The sequence below is a fragment of the Marmota marmota genome, unplaced genomic scaffold, assembly GCF_001458135.2.
Source record: "Marmota marmota marmota unplaced genomic scaffold, marMar, whole genome shotgun sequence".
Classification (NCBI taxonomy): domain Eukaryota; kingdom Metazoa; phylum Chordata; class Mammalia; order Rodentia; family Sciuridae; genus Marmota; species Marmota marmota.
In genome coordinates this window covers 6,540,931-6,555,610 of record NW_025999998.1, presented here as the reverse complement: position 1 = coordinate 6,555,610, position 14,680 = coordinate 6,540,931, and the positions used below count along the sequence as shown (strand labels likewise).

At 42.0% G+C, this 14,680-nt stretch overlaps 1 protein-coding gene across 2 annotated transcripts in view; it reads left to right on the top strand.

The window, feature by feature from the left end:
- The window catches only part of Slc1a1 (solute carrier family 1 member 1), a 76,895-nt gene extending 62,740 nt beyond the window's left edge, over positions 1–14,155 (top strand). The window contains exons 7-12 of one of the 2 annotated variants that reach the window (XM_015492878.2): positions 287–471; positions 1,663–1,770; positions 3,699–3,821; positions 4,203–4,397; positions 9,790–9,924; positions 11,980–14,155. In XM_015492878.2, the coding sequence (XP_015348364.1) occupies positions 287–471; positions 1,663–1,770; positions 3,699–3,821; positions 4,203–4,397; positions 9,790–9,924; positions 11,980–12,226 (993 nt within the window). In that variant the 3' untranslated portion in view covers positions 12,227–14,155. The remainder of the gene's footprint in view (positions 1–286; positions 472–1,662; positions 1,771–3,698; positions 3,822–4,202; positions 4,398–9,789; positions 9,925–11,979) is intronic. The other variant, XM_048806834.1, reaches the window with a different exon arrangement.
- The last annotated feature ends 525 nt before the right edge of the window (positions 14,156–14,680 follow it).

The window sequence follows — 14,680 nt, the reverse complement described above, 5'->3', positions numbered from 1 at the left end:
GGGGCTGTAGCTCAGTGGTAGAGCGCCCACCCCGCACGTGTGAGGCACTGGGTTTTATCCTCAGCACCACATAAAAAAATAAATAAATAAAAGACTAAGCTGTATAGTCAGGCTTTAATATAAAAAATAAAATAAAAGGGGGGACTTTAAATTTCATTGGGGGAGGGGATTTGATACTTGTGTAGGGTTTTTAATAATTATTATATTTCCTAAAGTATTATCGACTCTAATAGATCACTGTGATTATCATCATGTATCAATATATTTTCTTTGTTTTGGTCCACAGAACAAAACAAAGGAATACAGAATCGTGGGCATGTATTCAGATGGCATAAATGTTCTAGGCTTGATTATCTTTTGCCTCGTCTTCGGACTTGTCATTGGAAAAATGGGAGAAAAGGGACAGATTCTGGTGGATTTCTTCAACGCCTTGAGTGACGCAACCATGAAAATTGTTCAGATCATTATGTGGTGAGCAGACACTATTTGAGACCATTTTGCTTCTCCTAAAAACTCTGTATCCTCAAAATTAGAAAGATGAGGCTTATGTTCCTCAACTCGTCTCCTCTTGGAGATGGAGACATTAGAAATCAAGACACTGGAGTATGAAATAGCTCCATATACTCCTCAGTAGGTAGTTCATTAATAAATGTCTAGCTATCAGCCACTGTCTTTTCCCTCAAAGTCCTGGCAGGTCATCTTGCACCCAACCAACACTCAGGTGAGAAGTGCTCCTAAAGGGATGATCTGGAAGAGCTCCTCGCAGATCAGAACAGAGGGTGCTTTCAGGGTGCTTTCCTTCTTAGGCCCCATGCAGAAATGAGGTTCAAAACATCAAAAATGCTACAGCAGGGCCACTAGCTCACTCAAAGGAAAACTGCCATCTGAGCATCCCAGAGACACCACCTAAGTATCCTCCCTGTCACTGAGATGCCAGAAAGTCCACATTTCCTGGGAGATCTCTGCCTCATGTATCTCACATGGAATTGGTTCAACATTATTTAACCCCAAAGGACATTGACAGTGATGTAAAGTGTTCAGTAATAACAGACAGGCAAGCCACTTAATCCTGTAAAACCCTCAGCTTTATTATCTGTTAAAAAAAAAAAAAGTAATAAAACCTAACCTCAGGGTTGGAAGAACATTAAGTGAGATTATGTATGTAAAATACTTTCCCCAACACAAGATCTAATGAGAGCTCCACAAATAGACATATGGTGACCACTTCCACTGTTATTACTGTTGCTTCAATTGCTGGCACCTGAGAAATGAGATGCCATGGCTAGAAAGAGCTTAGCATCCTTATTTTGTAGGGATGAGTGGAGCTCAAATGAGCTAAGCAGATGTGACAATCAGTAGGATGTGGGGGTGTATATGGTATGGGGTATGCACCAATCTCACTGCATATTTATGTCATATTTGCAAAATACCCTTGCAGTAGTTTGGGTGGGTAGAGTGCAAGGTGCTTGCTTGCAGGTACTGGAAACTAGAGCCATTAGTCTGCCCAGGACTCGAAGATGAGCACTTGCTGTCCTGCAACCATGTCTTCTGTACTTCCAGTTGCAAGCTGGGGTGCATGCACTGGCTTGTTTCCTCCCCAATAATCCCAGCCTGAGAAAACCCTAGTGATGGAATTGGGTCTTTGTTGTGCTTACTTTCTAGTTACATGCCACTTGGTATTTTGTTCCTGATTGCTGGGAAGATCATAGAAGTTGAAGACTGGGAAATATTCCGCAAGCTGGGTCTTTACATGGCTACTGTCCTGAGTGGGTATGTCTGATTCAAGAGAAAAAAAAACAGAACCTTCAACTGGGTTCAATAGGATTGCTGCAGAGAGACTGGGGTTTGGTTGGTTAAGGTCGGCTTCTCTCATAAGTACAGGAAAAGATAGTTTAGAGATAAGAGAGCAGTGAGCAGGGCTGCCCTTTAACAGCTGTACTGTAGGTGGATCACACTGTGCTAATTGCCAGCTTTTGGCAGAACAGCCTGGACCAGGCTTTACCACTGCCTTTATTGGTTGTGTTTAAATCATTTTTAAAACAAGAGAGAAACCCACTCGTAGCCTCTTTTGGCTGTCTCCTGCCCATTACTTTCTCAAGAACATAAACTAACCGAGCAGGTAGGAATTGCCCCCCACATACCCTGAAGTGGAAAGAAATTAAGAAGGGCCTAAATGAAATTAAATCAGAGCAAGTAGGAGCAGGAGAACAGGTTGGTTCAAATGCTGTCACTGAGGCTGGTAGCTACTCCCTGCCCTGAGTCCTCAGTGTATTGGGGATGGTGATGGGGAAATCGTCAGGCTAGTTGGAATCATGTGGGGCTTTTTAGAAGCCACAAATAGGAAGGGAGTGGGGATATTGGTATGGTTCCTTGAGAAGAAATGCAGTGGGGTAGATTACAGAGGGTGCCCCCAAACACCCATCCAAGAGCAAGATACTTCATATATGCTAAAACATATGGAGCAAGGGAATGAGGAAATGACATTGATTTGACTCTCACAGGTCAAACACCCAACTTGAGGAATTGGCTCACCTTTTGGAACTCAATTGCCTTGGGGTTTCCATTGCACAGCTTTTGGTTCATAATCTGTGTTTGCCAAAAGCACAGCCCTGTCAGCTAACACAGAAGCAGCCTGGGTTCCTATAGTATGGGGATCAGCGTCAAATCTCCAGGCCACAGAGGTCAGGGAGGCAGGGCCTTGGCCTCACCAGAGGCCAGCCTTGCTCTGGGACCGCTGAAACATGCAGGACCAGGATCAAACTCTTGGCAGTGATGTAACTGAGGCTTGTGACACTAAGCCATTTCTTAATGGAGTTATGCTGGTTTCTTTTCTCTTGCCTTCTCTAGGCTTCTAACAGAAAACTAGAAGTCCTAGCTAAGAATTCACAGTTCTTAGGTATAAGCTCTGTATTGAGAAGACCCTCTCTCCAAACTTCCAGGATTGGTATTTGCAGTGCCCATTTCTTATCATTTCAACCTTGTATAACTGATCTGTAAATTCTTAGGTTGCCACTTACACATGCATGCCATCCATCAAATGAGTCTCATTTCTTAAGCCCCCTATTTTGGGTTCACTATTTATTTCCATGTAAAATAAGGTACAATTTGAGAAGGTAAGGCTAGTAAAGGGGGCCAGTCCTAAAGTACAACTGTGGAAGAAGAGGGACTTTTTCCTTATAGCCACTCTGAACGCCCTCTTACACAGTGAGTACCATCCAGCAAAATAACTGCAGAGCCCAGGGGACAGAGAAGGTAAAGACTGTGACAAGGGCTATAATGAGGTATCACAGTAGGGGATAAAGAGAGTGCCAAGTAAGAAAGGGTAAGCTTTTCCTGGGAAAGTAACTGGATGTTTCCTGAAGGAGGGGGAAATTTAGCTGAGTCTTAGAGAAGTCATAATTCAAAACCAGGAATCACACAGACAGGAGCATTTCAGCATGATATAACTCTGTTCTGTGAGCTCTGAAATTTATATTTGGCTACTGAATTTGTCATTAACTTTGACCAGATGCTTCATTTACTGAATAGGCCCCTACATCCTCATCTGCAGCATGGGAACATATATTTCCTAGGCAACTTCTTATTTTCTCATTGGGTCTTTAGGAAAGCTGAACAACGTCATACTTTTTAAAAACTATTTGAAAAAAAGAGTGAAGTAAGAGAGTATTATCTTTGAAACTTTTCCCTCTTGTTTACAGGCTTGCCATCCACTCCATTATAATTCTCCCACTGATATATTTCATAGTCGTCCGGAAGAACCCTTTCCGATTTGCCATGGGTATGGCCCAGGCTCTCCTGACAGCTCTCATGATCTCTTCCAGGTAACTATAAGAGGTTTCTAGAAGAAGCCTCAGGCCACACTTTAGTAGCTCAACCCTCACTTGATGGAGCAGACTCCAGCCTGTGTTTTTTGTACCTACCTTTAACTTGAGAGTTGACTTCCATATTCTCTGCCCCATCCTCACAATATTTCTTCACACTTTTGAATATCTCCTGCCCTCAGCATGGCCTGCAGCCAGGGAGGAGTTCTAGAATCACTGGGGGCAGTGGTGGACACAGCACCTTCGGATCCCTGGACTGGCCACAATACCAACCTGTTTTGGGTCCTTTCTTTACTTTTGTGGAAGAGATGTGTCTTTTCAGGTGGGGATTGAGCACCACCATCCTAAGACCATAAGTTCTTTTCTCTCTATATCACACAGTTCAGCCACACTGCCTGTCACCTTCCGCTGTGCCGAAGAAAAAAACCAGGTGGACAAGAGGATCACTAGATTTGTGTTGCCCGTTGGTGCCACAATCAACATGGATGGGACTGCACTCTATGAAGCAGTGGCAGCTGTGTTTATTGCGCAGTTGAATGACTTAGACTTGGGCATTGGGCAGATCATCACTATCAGGTGGGGCCTGGTGTCACTCTTTTGCATCACTGTTATAGGAATTGCCTCAAGTAAAATGGTCTATGAAGGGAGATCAAGAATGGCCCAGTGATGTTTTTTCTTGACCTACCAAGTTTCTTCCAAAGATGAAGTATAAGTAGTGGACTTGTGGTATACAAGATTTCTGTTTCAGGGTCTGGCTAGCCAGAGCACCACTCTGTGCTCAGTTCAGAGTAGGCACAGAGGGGGCACCAAAGACTCAAGGTTGAATAAAATCTAGTCTCTGCTTTCTAAGGGCCCTTGGTGGATGGGGAATAGGTAACCAAGTGAGAGCTGATATCTGTGATAGCAATTATCCAGAACTTGCTGTGGTGGTTACAGAGGGTACCAAAGAAAGAAGGATCAGCTCTACCTGGGAAGGTGGGGGAAGGCTTCCTGGAAGAGGGGGAAATGTAGCTGAATATGAGATGAGGAATAAGAATTTAGGTGAAGAAAGACACTTTAGAGCTTTGGGTAGCAAAAATAGTTTATTCAGGGATTGTGATATAGCCATGACCTAGTTACAGAGTACAGATTATTTGGTGTGGCTGACATAAGGAGTATAACATGAAAAACATGAAAGGATGAGGAGAAAGGGGTTATCTGATGAAAGGCTTTGTATGGGATGCTCATAGAAGGGTCTTAGATCGTTTATAATATTATGAACAGATTTGCATTTTAGATAGGTAACTGCCAATGCAGTGGATGGATTGGATGGAGACAGGGACCCCAAGCTAGAAGACCAGTTAGAGGCCATTTGGAACGGTCTAAGTAAGGTCTTAAAAGGCCTACAACAAGGCACTGAGTACACTGGGGATGGAAAGGAGCTAATAAATTGAAGAGTTATCAGTTGGATTCAGAGGGAGGAACAGAGGAAGACTAGTATGACTCCCAGGTTTGATGGATGGTTCTGGATTGATGGATGGGGCTTATCATAACAGGGACTAGCATGAGAGAAACAAGAATAAGGAGAAAATAAAGAGTTTATATTTTTGACACATTGAATTTGAAAGCCTTTAAGATTTTTAGGAAATATACAGTGAGAAATGCAGGTCTGGACTGAGAAATGGAAGTCAGGGCCATCATCGTAATGGTGGTCATCAAACAAGTAGGTCACAAGTCAGGTGTCTGTTCAAATCTCAGCGACACTATGATTAGTTGTGACCGCAGGCAAAAGACTTGATTTCTCTAAGCTTTCTTGTTTTCTCACCTGTAAAATGATAATAATAGTGCCTACAATTTATTCAAGTAGTAATGATGAAGTAGGATGATGCATATAAAATGCTTAGTGCCTACACAGGGAGCACATAAATGTTAAGAATGGAAGGCATTGCATAGGGAGAGTATATAGAGAAGACAATTAGGGCTGAGCCTTGGAAAATTCTAATATTAGACGCAGACAAAAAAAGGGAGAATTCAAGAGAGAGAGAGAGTGGGAAGGAACAGAGTGATGGGAGAGAGCCAAGAATCATGTTATCATGAAAACCCAAAGAAGATTTTTCAAGGTTGAAAATGATTCACAGAGTCAGATGCTAAAGAGAATTCTCATCAAATGAGAACCAAAATAGTCTGTCTGCTCAATCAGGTAGTAGGAATTGTCATTGGTAAATCTTGAGTTGTTTCTTTAGGACCAATATGGTTGTTACCAGTCATGTGTGGCCAATGGCTGACTGAATTAAATAGCACAGCTGTATTACAATTCCATCACTGCCAAAAGTTCTTTTGGACAGCACTATGTCGGAGCGGAGCGACAGGCTTGGATTAGAGGTAACCATTTAGTTCAGTTTGTAATATGAAACTTAGTCCCTAGGCCCACTCAGGATTGACTCTCAACCTTTTAGAGTTAATTAACTGTTGTGTCCACAGCATAGACATAAATTCTAGGGATAAGGAGTTCATTAACTGACAATGTTCTAATTTAGTACATTTTTAAAAACCTCCTCCTCAACCCTATAAACTATTGCTATTTGCCTGAAATTCACTGAAAACAAGTGCAAAATGTATCATTTGGAGGGGCTTGGATTGTGGCTCAGTGGTAGAGTGCTCTCCTAGCACAGGTGAGGCACTGGGTTTGATCCTCAGCACCACATAAAATAAATAAACAAAAATAAAGGCATCGTGTCCATCTACAACTAAAAAAGTACTAAAATATATATATCATTTAGCACATCAGCTGATGGGAGTAGGAGGTAGTATACAAATGCTGCATAATCTATGAAGTGTGAGTGGCTAAAGAAGCCTGTGCCAGGGGCCAAGGTTGTAGCTCAGTGGTGGAGCGCTTGCCTAGCACATGTGAAGGCCATCTTAAACTAAAAAAAAAAAAAAAAGAAGGCTGTGCCAAAAGAGCTTCAGTAAAGTCCTGTACTTACAACAGCAGAGACTGTGTTAAATTAAGACCTTCAATCATGCCGGAGAAAGTTCCTGCTCTACACCTGCCCCCTGTGCTTCAGCAGTTGCTGCTTTTACATTTCCAAGTGTTTTTCCCCATCTCCCTCAGCCTGGCCTGGGGAATCAAGAGTTTGCACTAAACGGCTCCAAGGAGTGGTTGTATGAGGTGGTGGCTCTCAAGTGTACTGGCCACTTTTTAATGAATCCCCTCCCTCTTCCTTAGTCATACATTTTATAGATCTTTCTAACATTTTTTTAAAACCTGTCTGCTAGAGGAATCAACTGTGGGCCTAAGAAGCTAACTAACAAAATCACATTAAAACCTCCCTCCCTGTTCTGGCAAATCTTTAGTCAGACTTGCTGATAACTAGTGTCTCAGAACCATAACAACTGTGAAGTCCAAAGTAATCATTGACTTAAAAGGTCCTCTCTGGCTCTACCTGGCAAATAAAAGTTAGCTTTAACTTTATAGGTTACAGTTATAGCTCACATGGCTAATGGTTAAAAACTTTTAGACCCATACACAGTACATTTCATTTTGTGGGATGAACATCAAATAACATAGATACCATCGTTTTGTGGTATCTTTTTATCTAATATTCACTTATCACAGGCTATAACTGATTGAAAATAGGATAAATTATCTTATAAAAACAGATAATTACAGGATTGGGGGCCTAGAAAGGCTCAGAAGAAAAAAGTACCAATAGTAGTAGTTGCGTTTGTTATAATAGCACAGGTGGAATATCCTTTGTCAAAACTGCTTGGGACCAGAAGTGTTTGGGATTTGGGAGTTTGAAATATTTTCATATACATAATGAGATAGCTTAGGAGTAAACCAGTGTCCAAACACAAACTTCATTGAAGTTTCATGTATACCTTATAAATATTCACAGTATTCTTTTGTGCCTGTGTTTTGACTGTGACCCCTCATATGAGATCAGGTGTGGAATTTTCTACTTGTGGCATCGTGTCAGTGATCAAATGAAGTTTCAAATCCTGGAGCATTTAGATGTTGGATTTTTCAGATTAGGGATGCTCAACCTGTGTTTTTGCTTGTCGTCATAGTGACATTATTATTAGTGCTAGCAGTGGCAACAACAGAGGCTGAAAAATTAGCAGCAGAAATGGCATGTTATAAATCTACTATCCCAGATGATTTGCCCGGATTCATCTTCAGAGCAGCATCATAGTACTGTCAAGGAATTTAGATTCAGAGAAGTAACCTGCCCATTAAAACTGTGAGTAAAATGGCAGAGCCAGAAGTATAACCCAGGTGTGTCTGATTCCCAAACCTTTATTCACTACAATTCACTCCCAACCTGCAATCATGTTGGAATGAGTTAAAAAATGGCCTGTCCTTAAAACTAAACCTCGGTGCTAGGAAAGAACTTTGTACCTTAGAGAATGAAAGTCCTCTCAGCCAAAGTAGTATATGTTCAAATAGCAGGAATAGAATTTTATATTTTTCCTGCTTATAGTTATGTATAGTTCCAAATTTCAGACCAAAGCCAGTCAGACTGCTGACATTTAGCAAACAACGTGAAGGCTCAAGGGCAGAGTTTTCTTTGGCTCAGTGGATTTTGAGTTTCCAGTCCAGCCTCAGGCTATAGGGACTTGGTTAACAATAACATGTTGAGGCTTCCAAGAGGGATCAGAGGGTCTGGGCACAAATCACTTCTGACAAAGAAAACCCATTGATTCATTCAATTCAACCAGCATTGAAATAAAATTGGGTTTTCCAAAGAGTACTTAGGTCAGAACAGATCTAAAGAATTATGCAAAGCTTGAAACTTTTAGAGAAATTGGTACAGCCCCACAAATTGGGGGCCATAGCCACTGAGGGAATAACATAATCATCAAAAAACTCTGGACTGCATTTAACCTCTCCTTAAACCCTGACAGCTTATCACTAGGCAGATGAATGGGCAGTAGAATCAGTTGCCTAAGAACTGAGACTTTAAGGCTCACTAGAATATGGGTTTGTAGATCAAATTCGGGATTCTTCTGGTTTAAATTGCAGTTCCTATATTTTTATCTTTCCACCCAGTGACTTCTTGGCAGCAGTTCATTGGCCCAAGGGCAAGACCATGTCTCCAGAAAGTGTTGTGGCTGTGCTCTCATGCTCATCCAAACCAAGGGACTTTTCAGGGCATGGTGAGCCTTGATTTCCTCCACAATGATCCAATTAAAATATGAAAGATGCTGCTGATGAAAAACCCCTAGTACCACATATATCCCCAAGAGAGATCTTTTTAAATACATGGTAATAAAGTTCATTTCCCTGCCTTTTCTGGATTCCAGATCTCGCTTCTTTTTGCACAAAGAGCATCCACTGGCAAAAGGAGCAGTCAGGAATAAATTCTTGTACTTTGGACAGGAGTCTTGGTCTTTCTCAATTCAGTGCCCTGAAACCTCTGAGAGACAAGAGTCTTGTGATGTCCATAAAGTGCATAAAACCTGCTTAACAATTGCTCATTCCTTTGCTGCACTCAAAATGCCTTTGTCCATCTACCCTGCCACTACCTGTACTAATCCTTCAAGGCAACTTAAATTCCTGGAACACATTAGATATTCAGTAAATGACTGGGAAGGTGAGTAGAAGGGAGGAAGACAGCAGACGGAGAGGTACTTGGAACTTTGGGTGGATGCATGGGTAGATAGATAAAACCTTCTATAAACACCCCTGTTGGTAAACTCTTGCCCTCCTCTTGAATAACTCTCAGGCTCATTTTTGCTGCCACTCAAGCAGTTCTTCTATATGTCCTTGCCATATCTCCTCCTGTCAGAACCTGGCATCATGCTTCTCTCAGTCCCCTGCAGCACTCATCCTATAATGAGGCAGAGCTGGTGCTTAACAGATAACAGATTCTGCCTGCCCAATTTCAGGGCAGAGCAGTAACACCCACGGAGACCATTTCAGACCAGGGACATTAAGTGGAGAAATTGGGTCTAACTCCTCTCTGCTGGTGTGTTTTGACTACAGCATCACAGCCACAGCTGCAAGCATCGGAGCTGCTGGTGTGCCCCAGGCTGGCCTGGTGACCATGGTGATCGTGCTGAGTGCTGTGGGCCTGCCTGCCGAGGATGTCACCCTGATCGTCGCTGTCGACTGGCTCCTGTGAGTTGGAATAAATGCTCTGCCTCAGCCAGATGAGCAGGCAGCTTCCTACCATTCACAGTCTGCAGGCTGCCATCATCCCTGCTTAGATTGCCTAATGAGCCATCTGTTGCTGCTTTAATTTCCCTCTGACCAGGCTATCTGATAACATGCTTAAAAATTAACTCCTCCTAACTTTAAATAGTGATTTTAAAAAGCCAGTAAGCCCCATTACCTCATTATACCAGTGATACTCAAGATTAGAAGCTGGGTGTAGAAGAAGATAAACATAGGATAAAATGGTGAAGAAGCCAGGAAAAGGCCCCTGTCCATCCTGGCTTCTCCTAACCTGATTTGGCACCATGTCCTGGTTTAAAATCTGTGCATCTTATCAAGCATCTTTGGAGATGACAGGGGCAATTGTGTGAGCAAAGACTTTGGGGTAAGCTTGACTTGGGTTTGAATCCTCATCTGATGTCTTATTAGCTTTTGAGCTTAAGCAAGTTCCCTAACCTCTCTGAGAGCCATTTGCATTATCTGTGAGACAGGAGAGATTCTGCCATTGACCAAGTGAGTTCATGTGAATTGAGTGTCTAGAATCACATCTAATAGACAGTACATACTCAAAATATGGCAAATTTTATTGCTACAATTCAGATGAATTAAGGCCCCAAACAACCTCTCTCTCTCTCTCTCTCTCTCTCTCTCTCACCCACACACACACAAAAAAAAAAAAAAAAAAAAAAAAATACAGCAGAGCATGAGAGTGAGAATGGGCCTTCTGTGATTCCAAAGTTAAAGTTGGAACTAGCCTGGCTCTGGGACTTATCCTGGTTGTCCACTTCCAGCACCTAGGTCTGGCTCCATCCCCTGACCCTCAGGGTAAGTGTAATCTCCACATTGAACCTTTAACTTAGAGCCGGTGGGGTTGACGGGGAAGTCCAGTGCTGCATGGTTTGTAGGTTGCAGGTGAGATGGAGGAAAGGAAGCAGAGACATTCTAGGTATGTCCCGAACCCTGCATCTAGCCTGGAAGCTGTCCCATACACAGTCCCCTCAACATTCACCAGGCCTTAATAAGCCAACTGAAATGGTGCCCTTCTTGCAAAAATACCATACCACTGAGGTAAGCTTTAGTTTTTCCTTCCATTGGTGATGATGGATTTACCCTCTTCTCCTTCCCCTAGTTCTTCCTGAAACCAGGGACCTTCACTGTCATGATAGCCAGATGAACCAAAAATCCAATCTGAAGTCATGGGATAGAAAGAAAGTAGGGCCATTTCAATCCCTGGCCTTGCTCTAAATAGCAGAATGGCATGCAGAGTGGATATGTGTAGACACTTGTGGCCTTTTCCTTCCCACGGGTATCATTTTCACAGGAATACCTATGTACACATTTCCTGCCATCAAAGCTCCAGTGTCAAAATGGATACTCCCCTCCCCAGTAGGCCTTGTCTTCAGACTGTCCTGCCATCAGCCTCTTCACTAGGCTGTCCAGAAGTTAGGACTGGCTGCAGTTGCCTCAAGGAGAATCCATTCCTGGGCTGACCTGTATTTTCTGAACCTGTGCTCTGCCATGTTCCTGGTAGCTTACTCATAGAACAAGATTCATTTGGTAAAGAAACAAATACACCAGGAAAGGAAAAAGTAAAAGAGAGAGAGAGAGAGAGAGAGAGAGAGAGGCATAAGTTCTCTCACTTAGCCAAAAGAGAACCCATAATGTCAGTTGCATTTAATCTGGATAAATCATGAGTTTCCCTCAGTCCTCCAAACATCTCTGTGGAGACTGTATTCATATTTCTTTGGAAGAAGAAAAGAGAACTTTAGGAGATTTAGGGAAGACATTGCTACCTATTGGGAGCACAGACCCAGTGGAGCCTGTTTGTTCTTTCTGTGGCTTTAGAATACCCTTCTGCCCCAGGCCTGTGAGGCACCTCCAGCCAGCCAGCCATGAAGACAGAATTTTCTGTATTGATTTAAATCTTAACCAAACATATCAGTCCTTTCCTTTGTCCTGTCAGTGATGAAGGAAAGTGAAATCTGAGCCCTCTGCCTGACTTTCCTGTCTCTTCCCCAGGGACCGGTTCAGGACCATGGTCAATGTCCTCGGTGATGCATTTGGGACTGGCATTGTAGAAAAGCTCTCTAAGAAGGAGCTGGAGCAGATGGATGTTTCATCCGAAGTCAACATTGTGAATCCCTTTGCCTTGGAATCCACAATACTGGATAATGAAGACTCAGATACTAAGAAGTCCTATGTCAATGGAGGCTTCGCAGTAGACAAGTCCGACACTATCTCTTTCACCCAGACCTCACAGTTCTAGAGCCCTTGGCTTCAGATGACTGGAGTGATGAAGGACATCTCCATGAGAGTCATCTCTTAGCGAATTCAAACATGAAGAGAAATGCTAATGGTCAATTGTACATGTAGTTTGATAAACAGACCTCCAGATTATTTTCTATATTTGGCTTCATAGCCTTTGTTCTCTGGGTTTTGGGATTTGGGGTTGGGGTAAGATAAAAGGAAATTGATTAAAAGAAAGTTGTGTTATCTGGGTTTGAAAATTTCTATAAAACAAAGTTTGGAAGTATATGAAGTAATAACTTTTTAGAATTAGGTAACAGATGTGGAAGAGAGATTGCTTTCTCATGCATAATCAGTGATTTGGGGTTTTTAAAAATTTCTGTCATTGGTTACAAATTTTTACTCAGACTTTCTATTGGCATGGATTTCCTTTGACTTCTCACTTTTTATAGATTCTAATGCATCTGAACAACCCCACCTGGTCAATGTGCCAAATTGTCCATTTTGAACTCATCTCCAGCCAGTTTCAAAGACACTGTTTTGGAAGACAAAACAAAACAGACCAGCACAGTTCTGCAATAACAGTTTTAACTTTAACATGGGCATAGCATTTAGGGAGAAGGGTTCTTTATTCAATGTACTGTATTGGGACGCTGGTAACTGTTAACCCAGTGTTCAGTATAGAACTATATATATGTATATATTTATTATTTTCATATAATTTACAAGACAGAGATCAGGATTAAACTGTCAATGTGAAATAAGGAACTCTCCTTGTACTTGAATAACCACAATTCCAACCCAGGTCTGCTTCACGGCTTATCAGAACTCCTTTCTCAGGAGCACTAGAATGAGAAATCATGTTGTTTGATCACTTCACATCTGTGTGTCAGCCTTAAAGCAGAGATGTACTATGGTGATACTCCAGGGTGGCATAGCCATTCATTTACAGTTCACAGACTTTTTGCGTTTTCTGGAGGAAATCCACACCAGCCCTCTACAAGATGATGTGCAAAGATGTTTTCCCAGAAGGCTAGACTTGCTTGGATCTGACTGGAAAGCTTCATCCTTCCAAGTTCACTCACACCCACTTAAAGAGGCCAGTATTTTGCTGCCCTTGGATTTTTTTTTAATCCATCAGGGCCCAGACAACAATGGCGAGCTACCAGCTAAGTTGTATTTTAATGTAGATTCCAGAAGTTGAACAAGACACATTGCCTAAAACAGCCATCCCTACCCTGGATTCTTGCAAAATCAATCCCACAACATAAATGGTTCAGGGGAAATTGTTCCATCCTCTGACACTTGTCTCCTCCTCCAACACTTGTCTCCTCCTCCAGAGAGGACTGTTCTAACTAGTAATCTTGGCCCTGCTCATTAAAATTCTCTACTTGTCATTCTTCTGCTAATGAAGGAAGATAGCTTATTAGAGTCTGTACTTCAGATCCCATCTTGTAAATAATGCTTAACATGAACTTGTACTTACATGGAGATAGATCCCAAATAGTCATGTTTTGCAATATTGTGTAGCCAACCTAAACCTGTACTTTTATATTTTAGAAACCAGAGATTGTGCCAAAGATAGCAGAAAAGTAAATAGTATTGACCACCTGTACCTGAAATCTACAAGAAAATAATACTGAAATTGCCATGTAAACATCAAAGTGAAACTCAGTGTGAATTTTAAAATGCAAATATTGGTACTGTTAATAGGAATTAAATCTAAATATAAATGGAGTTGAATCAGTAATGTATTTTTGGACTGAATGGTTCTATCCTCTTATCAGGTGGCTCCAATTAGTGGCACCAGAGTTGGCAGAGCTCTTCATGAACTATGGGTCATCTTTGTTTTGGAGTTTGTAACCAGCCTCTTAACACACTGTGCTGTTAACTCATAGAAGAAACAGTGTTCCATTTCAGTCTCAATAAACATTTCCTTCATTCTTTCTTCCTGGCCTTTTCCTCCTTCCTTGTATCTGTTCGTTTATCTTACCCGGGTGGATGTGGGAAGGTGGAGATGTGGCCAGCTGAGTCAGATTGTACACAGTATATTGTTTTCAAAACCTTTAAACAACCCCAAAATGAAAAAGCCTGACCTGAGAAAATATAACCTTCATGTGAACCAGTGAGTGTTACATAGTTGAAATACAGTGCCATTATGAACAGCTGTGCTCATATTTTGTGACAGAGATGTAAATAGACCTTTGTTGGAAATTAATAGGAGACAGGCTTATCTCAAGAGGATGGTGACTTGGTTTCAAGGAAGAACCAGTCCTGCCATCTGAAATATGACTAATACAACCCAGCTAAAGGCTGGGCTGAGAGTGCTCTTTGAAGGGACGGCACTGTCCTGTGTGGAACACTTGAGTCATGACTGTGTTCTGTAGGACATGGTGGACTCATGATAGACATCAAAGGTACAGACAGAGCCTTGGGCCCCACTGAAAGAAGACAGTGTATGAATGCTTATCAC